Source organism: Eucalyptus grandis, chromosome 8 (assembly GCF_016545825.1).
Source record: "Eucalyptus grandis isolate ANBG69807.140 chromosome 8, ASM1654582v1, whole genome shotgun sequence".
NCBI lineage: Eukaryota > Viridiplantae > Streptophyta > Magnoliopsida > Myrtales > Myrtaceae > Eucalyptus > Eucalyptus grandis.
In genome coordinates this window covers 61,643,184-61,657,279 of record NC_052619.1, presented here as the reverse complement: position 1 = coordinate 61,657,279, position 14,096 = coordinate 61,643,184, and the positions used below count along the sequence as shown (strand labels likewise).

Here is a 14,096-nt window from a genome sequence, read left to right as displayed (position 1 = left end):
TGATTATATAAATTAAATAGAAGTGTACGACCAACTAAATCTTTGTTTGAAAAAAAGAAGCCGAACATGCTTAAACTTGCAAGTCTCTTTTAAGGCCTCGAAGTCCACGGATCGCGAGGTTTGAACGAAAACCCATTATCAGTCGCCATCCGCAACGCCCTTTTTTCCCTAGATTTCTAAACGCATGGAGACGACGTTTTGCGCAAGGCGAGATCACGCGCGTGGGGCTGATCCCGTTTTCTCGTGCTGCATCCAGTTCCATCGGGCGCGAGCTCATCAGGGCAGTGCAGGAAATGACGTTTGAGTAGAGAAACATATGGTTGGCATAGTGCCATGCTGACATGTGATGTGACTCGTAATTCTTCCTGGAAATTGAAATAATGTCGGACTGAGCGATCCGGCGGATTGCGACCGCGTCCATAGCTCTAGGTTCGATCCGATTCGGCCGTGCTCCACAAACGTCAAACTGATCGGATTTATTGTTTTCTTGTGGAGATGTACGTTTGACTAGGGGAAGAGGGCAGGTGATGCAGCACCTTTTGAAGTTCCTTTTTCGCCCTTTAGGTTGGATTTTGCGTCCTTGATGACGATCTTCATGGGGCCAAGTTCCATGTGGATCATCCCTTGGCGTGCTGGATTAATAGTTTGTATTGGGATTTTTGCTTGGACAGCATGTTATCGGGTTCGTGTGAGCTTAACATGAACGAATCGATTGTTGAGTCTCTGTAGAATAGCTAAAGGAGAGGAGAGATGAGGTTGAAGCTTCTTTTTTATTCAGAACTTTGAAGTCTTTACAAAGGCAAATACATAATAAAACACCACCGAAATAGGACTTATAACAATCAATTATCTACACAAATCAATTACTCCACTAACTCCTAAAAACTATGACAACCGTCAAACAAATTAGCTAAATGTGCAAAAAAAGAAATAACTATCATTTTAACAATCTCAACATCTCCTGTCGAATCAGAGTGTATTTGGTTCAGCATTTTGAAAGTTCATTAGAAAAATGCAAAATAGTTTAGCTTAAAGGATTTTAGGCAAATGCTCAATCTGATCGAATGGCTTGGGTATATTGATCTCGAATGGACTGAGCACATAAAAGAATCTTTCCTTTCCATCCCAAAGCATGTTGTGGAGACCAAGTCCTTATGGGCCGGTATAGACTTGAGATGCCCGACCCATCAGTTTAGAGACCTAGCATAGAGTTTATTACCTGAATGTATGCTAACTCATCTAGATAACCAGCAAAATTTCAATGTTTGCAGAAAAATACTAATGATCCTAGTCAATCAGACAAAGTTGCTTTGACAATGTTATTCAAAATAATTGGATTTCAGTCATAACCAAACCGCGGAAATGAAATCATTTAAACTTTAGGTACCGAGTATTTGAACGTCGCAGCGAAAAGGATGAAAGAAGAGGAGAGAAGAAAACGAGAATGGTTGACAGAACTCACAAGCTTTAACCCATGATCACACTGATGAAACGGGACCATCTAGCTTAAATTTCAGATAGTTGATTGCAGCAGCAACTTTCACCAGATGATCAACCCCCCGCCAATTTCTTTCATTGAACAAGCCCCAAAATACAATGCCCGTTACGCTATCGGTTTCACGATACATATGGATACTTCTACTTGCTCCCCATTCAGGATGCAACTTACATCGTGATTAATGCGCCTCCCGGCTACGTCGCCTTTCTCGTCCCTGTAAAATCAATAGCCTGCGTATTAGACAAGACTTAGCTCGTCCTTGGTATTAGGAGTGTTCTCCTGGACTTGAGAATCGATAGCGGTGGCTATCTTCTTTCGCAAAGCCACCAGCTCTTCCCCAGCATTGCATATGTATGCTGAAGCCTGCCTCCCGGATAAAGTGGCACCTTCCATGCTATCAATGTAATCCTGCACAAGCAAATTCTTAAGCCACCTCTTTCTCGATTTTATTTGACAGAATCAGCCATTAAGCTCACATCAACCTAAGAAAAAGTAAAATAACCTGTTTTGTGTACGAGCCGGCGAGGAAAAAGTTTTTGATGGGTGTCTTCTGATCAGGTCTGAATGGATCTTTACCAGGAGCTTCTCGGTAGAGAGATTGTCCAATTTTGACGACAGAAGACCAAGTCACTTCTAAGCCTTGAGCTGACGGGAACAATGTGAGGACCTGATACAAAAGGAGGCCGTAAACATATCAGAATTGAAAACATGCCGAGCATGTACGGCATGGTGCAATAAGAGAAGTGCACAAAAGTTCCGAACCTAGGATTTAAGCAAAAGAACAAAGCCTACTTGTTCCATATTAAAGGAAGGGACGGTGTCATTCAAAGAAAGATTGGGCTTCTAAAAGACGAACCTGCTTAGAGACTCTTTTGATGATCTCATCATTCGGCAAAGGCATATATGGATCACCTGGTGTCAGGACACATCTGGAATAAAACAGATTTAAATCAGTCATGGCACATCCAACCAGGAGACTATAAATATTTGTTAGCATTCAAACATAAACTACATTCTATGTTTGATGAGCATGCAAAAGACCTATATTAAAGTTTAATCAATATTTCGAATCTGATACAATGAATCTTGACAATAGATCTTTTGACACAAGTTCGGTCTAAGAAACATTTAAGATTATGAGAAACAAATAACCCAAGAGAAGCCTCATGGCATATTGCTTAAGAAAGTGTTGATAAAGAGATTCATTTTCCCATCAAAAGTTTTCTTGTCTCTAGTTCAGATTTTGTAAGCTCTCTGAGAGAGAAGGAGAGAGAGAGGGGGGAGGGGGGGCGAGAGAGAGAGAGATCACCCATTCTGAACTAATGAAAATATGCACATAGTCCTAACAAAATGAAGAAACTTCTTCGCGATTATAAAGAACTCGAATATTGTTTACCCAACAAGATCCATCTTCAAAACAGCAGATCTCAAAGAAATTGAGCTTTGTAAACATTTGTCAAAAGAAACAGTGAATTTTCTTACTGGAGCAAGGAACCTTGTCCCTCAATGTAGTAATCTTCTGGAGAAGTGAGCGCAAGGTCTGCGAAGCAAGAGAAATCTGCATCTGGAGTGTAAAGAAGGTTGTCTAACCCAGCAGCTTTCCTCAATTGCCTATCAATTGTCTCTCGGTTAACATGTCCGTAATATGCTCTTTAAAGTATAGGAGAATGGAATTTTGGGTTTTTGCAGCTAGCTTTAGTAAGAGACCGCATTATTTTTGCAAAACTCACATTCACAATTCCACAGAAGATTACCTTGATCTCTCTAGATCCTGCAACTCTGTTACCCAGCCATTGTACCGAAGCTGCACAGTGACAACAGGCACACCAACTAGCTGGTAAATATTATCAAAGAACTCCCATTCCCTCCATTGTGACGGTAGAAGTCTCTTGATGCCAGGGACATCACATGCTGCCATTCAGGTGGGCGAATCTAATGATATTCGATTTTCATAAATCTAAAGAAAAAAAGTAAAGAATACCTGGATAGAAGATCTAATTACAGACCTGCTACATAAGCATCAGCTTTCACAACTTTCTTATTGGTAGCCTGAGAAACAAATTTCCATGAACCTTATGTTAGCCTGACAAAAATAAGAGATGCGCATTCCTGAAAACCATATGCAGCTTGTGGTAATGCCATTAATGTTTGTTAGCATTGGAAGATTATTCACACTGTAGCAAGAGAAGGATACCATCGCACTTACTTGATGCTTTATTGAAACAAATCAACTTTATAACCTCTTCCTTGACCAATTCGAAGGCCACTTGATGATTATCAGCAGCGTAAATTACCAATCTATAACTCGCACAGTAAGAGAATTGTCTGAAAGCTTATCAGCCGAAGGAGTTGTCATCTTGATTAAATTGATGGGAAGACCTTTTATTGGCTTAATACGGGTCCTATTTGATGATGGCTTGGTACATTTCTTTTCTTTCTTTGGGGTATTTCTTCGCAAGGAAATATACACGAGTAATGCTAAATTGGTCAGACATATCAAGAAGACTTCTCTTGGACTGACTAGATAATGTCAGGAAAAAAGAGCTTCACAAATCAAGTAGTTGACAAACTAGTCCTAGAAAATGTCTTTAAATGCATGAACTAGTACCATAGGCATTCCAACTTAAGGGAAGAAGGTGAACATATTACTTTAGACATAGCAAGTCCTGCAATGTATGTCCCTCCATCAGCAGATTTATCATAGAGTATCTCTCTGCATCCCCACCTAAGATGGAACCTGTTCTAGCGGAGAGAGATTCTAGATTAACATAGATCACTTGAAAATGAGGGAAAAAAATATTGTCAATCACTCGCTTTGAAAGGATCTTTTGAAAAGATGCATATACCTGCCTCCTTTGTCTGTAATGTACTTCCTAATTGGGCCACTCAAGTAAATGTCTGGAGAGCCCTTGAGCATGCGTAGTAGAGAAGCCTCTGTTTTGGTGGCAAACAATGCAAATATTGTGAGCATACAGCGAGCGCTGATGTTATCACAGTCTATAAATCCGAGGGCATAGGCAACAGGATCCCACATTCTCTGGATGCTCATCCGTGTGCCGCCCTTGGACATAAACCAATCAGAGAAGCTTACCTGCAAGAGGCAACAGAATTTTAGCAATTAAGCAACAACTGAAACGTTATTGAGTGAAACTACCATGGAGAAGAGGAAGAAATTTTATGAAGTTCCAAGGAAAGAAGAACCTCCAGAGACGTAACTAAAACAAAACACTTGAAGAAATTCCTCTACAGGATTCTGGAATCCATTCACATAGATGAAAATGAGAAGATAATCCAAAAGAATAGACCACTAAGTTTATCATCTTACACTATCCAAGTCACGTATGTCCTTCAGCGCTCCATCTGGATTGACTAGAGCCTTCACGACTGGACTCAGTGCAAGAGCAATGGCATTTCTGGCTTTATCATAAGTCTGCATGCAATGATTGAAGAAAGAGCGCTTATGTCATCTGTGAACTCATGTCCCAGAAAAATTGTTTGCTTTTTTATATCCAGTATCAATCAAAGCCCTAGTTGGTAACCACAGCTGCGGGTAATTGACACATATCATGCAAAGCAAAACTTAATGTTCAAACCATTTGAATAGTAAAGTTCGCTTGAAAGAAGATTACAAGACACTCATATGTTAGATTATTTCGTCAATAAAATTTAAATGCTAGTGAATTACAGCATAATGGAAATCTGGGCAGTAGTAGCAAGCATCAGGAAGAAAGAGAAATATTCATAATGTATTCTTCCTGAAACATTACCTTCAGTTGATTTGTTGACAAGAATGCATTAATCCCGTGCAGTGGAGCACCAACAGGAAACCGAAAATCAAGTTCTGACAAAAAATCGATTCATGAAGTTTTACTCCAAAATAACTCATTTGTATATCACCACAATGTAAGGGTTTTATCATGAAATGAATTCTGCCACGAAGCTAGAAAAAAGGCAATTTATTGTCAGTTTTTAAAGGTTGAACAATACCACCAATTTCACCGCCTTTGTTCACAAAGGTGTGGGAGTGATCCTTCACAAGCAAATTTTGCTCTGCACCCACCTATGTTGAAGAGAAAATGAAAGAGAAATCATCAGAAACCGCAGAATTTCCATACTTTAACATACTTAAAAATGATTCAGACTTACTCTGCATAAAGAATGATTAGTTCCTAGCAAAAAGATAAGACTAGTTCCAAGAAAACACATTATTGATTTACATTCTCATAATGAGAAAATACAATATGTTCACCTTCTTCATCAAACGAAAAAGATTGTTGTAGCAGCCAAAAAAGACATGCAGACCCATTTCGACGTGGTTTCCACGTTTATCAACGAACGAACCGACTTTCCCACCAATGAAGGACCTTGACTCATATATATCAACCTGAAAATATAAGACATGATTACAACCACCAAAAATATCATCAGAAGGTATCCAAAGAACATTAACCGCTATTTGCACACATGAGCTCCCAAATGAAGCAATGCTTACATAAACAAATGTTTAAATTTTCTCAAGCAAAGCATGCTTCTGTAATTCACTCAAAGTCCAACATTAATTTGATTCCCCATCACTTTGAGATCATATAATTAAAATATCTAGTTGATGTTCTTTCAGAGGTGAAAAAACAAGTGATGGCAACAAACAAGTAACTATTGCTGTTGCGTATTGGGAAGCCTTTAGAATAAAGAAAAACGGACCTCGTGGCCTTGATCCAAAAGCTCGACTGCAGTCGACATACCGGCAAGCCCTGCTCCTATGATTGCTACTTTCAGCTTCGGCCCCCTGTAATGTTCAGGCTCCGGAGGGAACAAGCCCTTGGGAGCTGCAGAGAAAACCAGCGAGTTGCGTAGCCGGATTTAACTACTAAAAGCCCGAGATTATCAACCCAACTTACAATCATCAGTCAAATAATATACACATTTCTCCTTCCTCCTTACACAGCTTAAACTAATCAGACAACACAGGACTGGCAAATCATTTTTAACCAACACTTGATTCTCACTCTTATCAGCTCTTCATCATGATAGAAATGGACGGCAGAATATACTCCCAGTCCCAAAACACTGAATCTGAGTATAATATGAAAAAGTTTCACCTTGAATTTCGTAAGGTCCATTAAAACAATAACAGGCCCTCTCTCGAATTAGATTAATCAGCCCCAAAAAAACTAGAAACAGAAGCGAAAAAAGTAAATTGAACCCAGAAAACTAGAACTAGAACAGAGTGAAATTTGAGCTCTGCATACCATTAACGCTCATGTCTGACACATTCGAGTCCAGCGATGACCGAACGCACAGCCTCTGCGGCACCTTCCACAGATGCCGGCGGCGACCCGATAGCAAGAATTCACCATTTCCGTTCCGGGTCCGGGTCACGGAGGTCGTCGGAAAAGCAACGGGCGAAGCCATAGGCAGGTGCCAAGAGCCCAAGAAGCTGGGCAAAGCTCAAAACTTTATGGCGTGGGACGTGTCTGAATCACAGAATTTTGTAGTTTTTAACGTCGCCAGCACTCTCCTTGGGTAGAGAGAGAGAGAGAGAAACATAAGTGGCTACAGTGCTAAATAGTTTAGAGAGAGAAAGTTAGGCTTCAGGGTATCTGGACAAGGAGAGATGCTATAAGAGAGTTTTGTCAGGTAATCGAAGGCTTAAAATTGAGTCTGCCGGTTGAAATTTTGGAGGTTATTGCGGTTGATACGGTGGGAATTATTTTTTAGCTAATGGAATGTTATTGCCACTAAAAGAGATAATGGGGCACCCAATATGTAATTACAAAAAAAAAAAAAAAAAAAACTCAATTTTTATATTTTTTTGTGATATCATCTTTATGTCGGCTCTGTTTTTAATTTTGTCTTGTTTCATGGGTTTGGCATTTGCTTAGTGGGGTGTTTAATGCTGTCCACCTTATCTTTTTCATGGGTGTTACGGCAATTAGTACCTAGTGTTGGGTGTTCCTGTGTAGAAGGTTTTCTTGGTGAGCTTCAGTTTGTCTGGCCCGGATGAGATAAAGCCTGAAAAAACTTTGCAGAAAAAGAAAATTGCCACCACTTTTCCCCCTTTTCTTTTGCTGCTTATATTGATGAAATGCCACCAGAACTGTGGTACCCACTTCCCCTCGCAAGTAACTTGTCTTTAAGCCCAAAAAGGAACCCGCAAAATGAAAAGATGCTCTTAACAGGATATCAAATTTTGAGTTAGTAGATGCCTTATGTTATGCTTATGACAGCATTTAGTCTCTTCTTTCTGTTTCATGTGACTTTGAGAGAAATCCGAAATGAGAGAACAAATTGTCCAGGGAAAACACTTCTGGGCTGATGAATTGTGTGGTAATCGTTGGACATTGGTTTGACTCTTGATTAGGGAGACTTGCAGCAAATAAATGTTGATACCACAATTTATTAGCTGTCTGGGACAGCAAGGTCTTTGCATTAGCATAATCGTAGAATAAATTCAGCTGACTTAGCAGGCTGAAGTAAATCACTAGAAGACGCTTTTTGTCTCTTCTCAGCCTCAAGAAAACACTTCAGATGGATTTAAGAGCTGGACCTAAACAACACATTAGGCGTGGAACAGTCAAATCGCATGAGAGTCCCAAAGATTATTCCGAAATCCAAGGTTTCTTCATTCCATCTACCAGGGGGCACTTTGAAACTTGAAGATCTCGTCTTGGTCTTTAACAGTAACATGATAGTGGTAGTTGCCAAGAGGAAAATTGATGAAGAATGGATAGCAGTTAATCTGATATGCAATGCAAATGGCAGACCGCTTGATGATTGGATCCAATGATCTCCTACTTTAATATTTCGTTAACCAATACATAGAAGACACCGCCTTTTTGCTGATCAATGAACTTAATAATAAAGAGAGAATCACTCGCAAAATTGTCAACAAGAGACAAGAGTACTTTGTTCATACTAGAATCGACCTCTCATTGATATCATCCCTTGGTGTCTCCAAAGTAGATGATGTGACAGTACATCACATATGATTTTACCATGGTCTTTTGTTTTCTTTCCTAATGTCGTCTAGGTCTATTCCATTTACTTTTACCTTCCAAGATCACAAATTACCCACTGCGCTGCAGCATCAGCATTAAGGAAATCCGTTTTAATGACGAATTCCAGGTGTATTGAATTGTTGATGGTATCTCATATTATTGCACAGACAACAAACAATGTTAAGAGAAGTGCGGTTGCTCCAAGTATGGAACATATGATCCAACAAGCTTTCCACAGCCAACTCTTCGCAGTGAAAGAGACCTGCACACAATGAACACGGGCATTTGATTATATAAACAAGCATATATAGATTGAATTTTATTTTATTTTTTAATTTTGTCCAGCCAAAAAGTACCTGCTTATGAATTTGAGATGCATTATCCGACTGTCAAGAACGAAGCAGTGAAAAAGGATGAGCCAACGGAACACAAGATGTGCAGAGGATAGATTACTTGGTGGTTAGAACAGGATGATGACTTACCAAAAGAGGCCTTAGCATCTCTGGGTCATCTTTCGAAAATGAGGCTGCCATCTCATCTGCATAACAAGTCAGTCGATCCACTTAAGATTATTGAAAAAATTCAAGATGAAGACAAGGTTTACTGCTCGATTTGGCAGATTCATATAACCAATCGTCAAAGGTAAATCAATGGCAACAAGAAAAGTAAAATCAAGAAACCCAAAACATCTTTGTCTCTCCCATTCATGAGCTGAAATTTTAAGGTCATTGAAGTTGTCATTCCAATAGAGTTTAGTTTTCTGGTGTCTGCTTACTACAATTTGTTCCAGTAACTCATTCAGGAAACTAATGTTAGAGGTCGCGCAGTTTCCCTGTCCATTATAAGTGTTTCTGCTTCCAGTTTAATACGGAAAAACAGATTCATGTAGCAAGTATGACGATTCGACAAAATAAATTGGACCTTGATTGTAAAGGCTGGTAGATTGACTGGTTTCTTTGGAGTCTGCAGAATGTAAATCTCCAGGCCTGGATGCAACAAAAATGCAAAAGCTGAGATAAAGAAATGGCGAGGTCATGTGCCAACAGTTTGACTTACATTTTCCTCTACCTCAGGCAAAGGAAGCATTTATCTTAGCCTACCACATGGTTGTAGTCACTTCACTATACTGTAATTAACAACATAGATGATCTAGATGATACCGCAAGGTTGTTTGTGCTTTTTAGTCATTTTGAAGTAAGGGAGATCGACTTTTTTGCAAGTCTCAAAGAAGAAAAATACTTATGATGTGAAGCCTCCAATAATCAAACAATTTTTTCAGATTTACCTATCTACTTTTGTTCTTTTTGCCGAAGTTATTGGTTTCAGAACTGTAGCTCTAAAGGAAGTAAAGGAAATAGCTTGCTGCTCATCTCCTATAGGGAAGTCATTACCGGAGCATTATGTACAGCCAAACTTGACAATTTTACCTTATTGGACCAACTAATCTAACAATTGCCACCAGTCTATCAAGTTTATAAACCTTAATACAAGTTGACACAGTGAATGTCATACCTGCTTGGAGATGCTGGCATGAGGAGACTGACGGCCACTTCTCTTGTTCGCAGCTGAATATTCAACAGCATTTTCCATCGCCAACCTAAATCTTCATCAGTTCTGCAGAAAAACTGCAATTGAAGAATTTACTCATGCAGGCATTGGCAACCTAAGCAATGTCTGCGCATGCTCAGAAGATTCCTCTTGTTTCCCATTCTTCAACGAGCAAATAAAGTGAGGTGGTCTAATATGAAAATGTGGACAAGTTGGTCCATGTGAATGTGAATCTTTTGTTTCCAATGGAATCCTCCATTGTAAGCTAAAGTTTCAATAGCCAAGAAATTAGGAAGCTTTATCACAGTGATTTCGTACGAACAGAATCCAAAAGCCTGTCCGTTTATAGCCATGCCCATCTCTAGTAAAAGAATAAAGGCTACTGAACAAAGGCTCATTCAGAAAAAAAGAATTAAGGGGCATAATTCCCAATAGCATTCTTTCACTCAAAACACCAGATGGTCATTCAATGAGAGGCGTGAACAGATAAACTAATTCCTACAAGAAATTGAAGAGCAGTTTAAAACAGAAACAGAGAGAGAGAGAGAGTACAAGACGGGTTTTGAGGGTGGATTGTGAAGGAGAGACTCAAGGCGATCAAGCTTCGTGCCAAGCTCAAGGAGTTTGGATTTAGTGGCGTTACTGAGCCTGCACATCTCCTGAGGATTCTTGTTCCTGACCTTGCTCTCCAGCTCTTCCATCAACTCTGAAGCTTCTTCAGCTTCTCTCATCCACGCATCCATCACCATGAATTGCTTTACCATCCCTCCCCCTCCCTTCCTCTCTTCTCAATTGACCACACCTCTTAAAATCTCCATTACGGTTAAGCTGAACCGTAAGAGGGGCTTGCCAAATGCAGGACACACACACACACATGCACAGACCAAAATGACTCTGATTTAGACCACTCAAATGATAGCTGGCACAATCATTTGAGCGTGACATGGGCAAATTCGGAAAGGCGGGTATGGTCTAAGCAACAGCTAAGATCCGTTTGTCCTGGCCGGAATTCCTCAAATAAAGACGGCAGTGATATGAATGACATCTTTGTCTCTTTCTTATGTAATGAATCGGGACGTTGCGGGGTGATTAATTATTGCCAAACAAGGAAATGATTGGTCCAGCGCAACTTAATCAACATCAGACGAAGGGTTACCGACAAAAGCCATGTCCATTTTTCTTGGTCACTGTCTTGATCACTGGTAGATTGGGTTGTCCCAATCTGTCTCATCGATTTTAATATCGAATAGATTGATGTGGCAATTGCATAGATTTGGTTATCGCGTGTTTATTTGCTGGCTAGTTTTGAGCTTAGGCACAAAGACCGAGGAGTTGTTGCATGCACCTGATTCAATTGATGTAACATTTGAATTTTACATGCATGCATCTGATTCAATAAATCTAACATATGAATCTCACGTGAGATCCACATGATTTAACGGTTAACATCATTTGGATATCGTCATTCAGATACAACTAATAATTCTCCTAAAACACTCGACACCGAGCACACCCAAGAGAACATAAGTTTGTGTGGACTAAGCGGGATTTTCCACAATTGGATCTTGAATAGACCCTTGGATGCTTAAAGTCAATGACAAAGGAAGTTTGAGTTTGTGGTTGTGGGAATGCGATGAAAGGCTGGTTTCCGCGTTACACAGTTTCGCTATGATCTTATCCTAACATTACACCTGTGGGATCAATTTAAGGCTTGTAATTCTTCGTGATAGTATATGAAATGAAATGATCAAAAGTAGAGTCGAAATATGTTTTTTTGAGTCCGTAAATGTGTCGATAGGATAGTGTTAGATGATAATTTGTTTATGCGAAATGAAGAGGAGTTGAAGAAGATGCGTAAGAGCCCAAAAACGGCCCAACACAGAGGTGAGGCCCAGTTCTTGGCCTGTGAAAAAGTGCAGCTTTTGTCTCGTTAGTGGATAGCAAGCTTCCACTTTGATGATTAAGATGTTATGATGAAAATTACTTGCAAAAAGGGCTTTGCAAAAATTGATATTTAGAAAGATTTTTCAAAACCACCTTATTCAGAACCGTTTGAATTATTGATGACAGGAAAAGAAAAAGTTCATCGACGGAATATTCCACTTGTAATATGCAAAAAGAGAAAAGAATTTCGAGATGTGAAAATAAGAATTTATGATTGTTTATCAAATGGAAGATTTTGAATTCCGCAATGGAAACACAAGAAATATAAATGGAATTATTATCGTATGCATCTACCCATTGATAAAGTATTATAAAACAATTGGCAGATAGATATTTTGAAAAAGACAAAAAAAAAAAATGTGATCCCTATAAAATATGAGATTCTCTTTACTTTGCAATAGAATAGATAATCGTTTAAAGCCAATTATAAGACAATTTACTTTGTTCTGTTAAAAGATTCAAACTACCTTGAGCATATTGCTAGTAATAGGATCAGTCCAATATCGATTCTCCTAATTAAGCAGTTTCTCCAAATGAAACTCTTTATGAAGAGAATTCAGGACCCACCTTTTTCCCATTGATGTAATCCTACACTGACGAAATTATTGCTGCATGCTAACTTAACACATCAAAAAGATGTTTTCCACATACAATGCCTTGGTAAGTTTCCATGTGTATCCAGAAAAGGGGGGAAAATACAAAAATAATATCCCTTATTTTTCACCCAATAATCACTTTCATACCTATAATTTAGCAAAAGTACCACGGACATACCTCTAAGCAAAACCCACATCAAGAAAACCAAATTACCCTCATTGCAAACTCATTTTGGCATCTTGCTGAGGGTTTGGGTGATTGGGTTTGTAGTTGGTACTGAGTGTTTTGAGTGGGTGCAGAATTTTTTGGATTTAGGGATGGGCACTTTTGGCACAAAATTGCATTTTCGTGTACAAGGGCACTGGGATAATTGATGTAAATATGTATGTTGATCTCTAAAGATAAAGATCATGTGCATATTTGGTACTTTCCAAAAAGCAATGCGATGGCAATCGCTCTGTAAATTTTATTCCTAGTAACGTTGCTTTCACAATCACACATTATTCCATGAAACTGGTCTGCTTACTTCATCCGTTTTCATTTGAAAAATAAAAACTTTTACCTGCCATATAGAGTTATGATGCAAAAATAATAAAGAAATTGAGTATAAGGATATTCGAATTGACGTACAAACACAGATTGTAATATCAAGGTTGTATTATTCTATGCAACAACAAAAAAAAAGATTTTTGCATTTAACTTTTCTTTGAAAATTTAAAACTTTTAGAATATTAGGTTTTAAAAATTATGGAGTACTATACATGACTTTATGTGTCTATATTTGTTTAGTTTGAAGCATTTCATATATTTTTTGCTAACTAAAAATCTAAGTGTGAAAGCCATATTAAAAAAGAAGTAAAGTTCACTCTAAATCGACTTCATTAATTGAATGACTCTTCATATATATATATATATTCTTTGACCGTGTTCATTTCCTACCAAAGAGGATGCACATAGGTCAATGTAAAGTTGATTCATTTAATCAATTCCTAGTTGCATGCTCAATTTGTTTCGATCTGTTTAATAAATAAACACGACATAACTTGAAAATCTACTTTAGCCATAAGTATCAAACACAGCATGGAAAACTTCTTTTCAACAAAAATAAAACTTTTGGTGGTTTTTATGTATAAAACATGTGATAATTATGGGAGATTTACATGCTAAAGAGTTGCTCTCTATTAAATTATTAGGAAAAAAATTTCAAATCATGTTCATCATTGTATAATTAGAGTTTGTTGTGTTGTCAATTGCATCCAGCATATCATAATGTAATTATTTTGTACTGACTAACAAATTAGGCTTTTTATATTGACATAGTATTTCATAATTCTTTTTTAAAATTTAATCTTTCAAAAGTTTGTAAGTTTTGAAAGGAAAGTTAAATGTAAGAAAATTGATTCTTTCTACGTTGAATAATGCATACTTAATATTACAAAAAATTAAATTATTGGTTGCATCTGCATAAACAATATACAACAGATGAAACTTTTGTAATTTATCCTTTGAAA

The 14,096-nt window shown here is 38.2% G+C and overlaps 2 protein-coding genes across 2 annotated transcripts; both read right to left on the bottom strand.

Moving 5' to 3' along the window:
• Window positions 1–1,359: 1,359 nt before the first annotated feature.
• On the bottom strand, window positions 1,360–7,111 carry LOC104430315 (zeta-carotene desaturase, chloroplastic/chromoplastic). The gene is made up of 14 exons (XM_010043062.3): window positions 6,748–7,111; window positions 6,200–6,324; window positions 5,748–5,882; window positions 5,486–5,558; window positions 5,266–5,339; window positions 4,824–4,928; window positions 4,345–4,589; window positions 4,148–4,235; window positions 3,505–3,547; window positions 3,253–3,409; window positions 2,981–3,109; window positions 2,355–2,427; window positions 2,001–2,165; window positions 1,360–1,906 (listed from the first exon to the last, which is right to left on the bottom strand). The coding sequence occupies exons 1-14, from the start codon at window positions 6,908–6,910 to the stop codon at window positions 1,736–1,738; spliced, it is 1,746 nt and encodes a 581-aa protein (XP_010041364.2). The 5' UTR covers window positions 6,911–7,111; the 3' UTR covers window positions 1,360–1,735.
• A 1,134-nt stretch (window positions 7,112–8,245) lies between these two features.
• Window positions 8,246–11,015, bottom strand: LOC104430313. Its single transcript, XM_010043061.3, has 6 exons — window positions 10,597–11,015; window positions 10,009–10,110; window positions 9,418–9,482; window positions 8,979–9,034; window positions 8,853–8,882; window positions 8,246–8,758 (listed from the first exon to the last, which is right to left on the bottom strand). Exons 1-6 carry the CDS (start codon window positions 10,806–10,808, stop codon window positions 8,648–8,650), a joined length of 576 nt encoding a protein of 191 aa, XP_010041363.2. The 5' UTR covers window positions 10,809–11,015; the 3' UTR covers window positions 8,246–8,647.
• Between the last annotated feature and the right edge of the window lie 3,081 nt (window positions 11,016–14,096).

Excerpts from the sequence above, each read along its gene's own strand:
- LOC104430315 (XM_010043062.3), bottom strand. The coding sequence starts at position 6,910 with ATGGCTTCGCCCGTTGCTTTTCCGACGACCTCCGTGACCCGGACCCGG. Across the intron at positions 5,340-5,485 it reads CAAAGGCGGTGAAATTGGTG|AACTTGATTTTCGGTTTCCT; the intron begins GTATTGTTCAAC and ends ATTTTTTGTCAG. Across the intron at positions 2,166-2,354 it reads TCAAAAGAGTCTCTAAGCAG|GTCCTCACATTGTTCCCGTC; the intron begins GTTCGTCTTTTA and ends CTTTTGTATCAG.
- LOC104430313 (XM_010043061.3), bottom strand. The coding sequence starts at position 10,808 with ATGGTAAAGCAATTCATGGTGATGGATGCGTGGATGAGAGAAGCTGAA. Across the intron at positions 8,883-8,978 it reads AGATGCTAAGGCCTCTTTTG|TCGGATAATGCATCTCAAAT; the intron begins GTAAGTCATCAT and ends CGTTCTTGACAG. Across the intron at positions 8,759-8,852 it reads CATCTCAAATTCATAAGCAG|GTCTCTTTCACTGCGAAGAG; the intron begins GTACTTTTTGGC and ends CATTGTGTGCAG.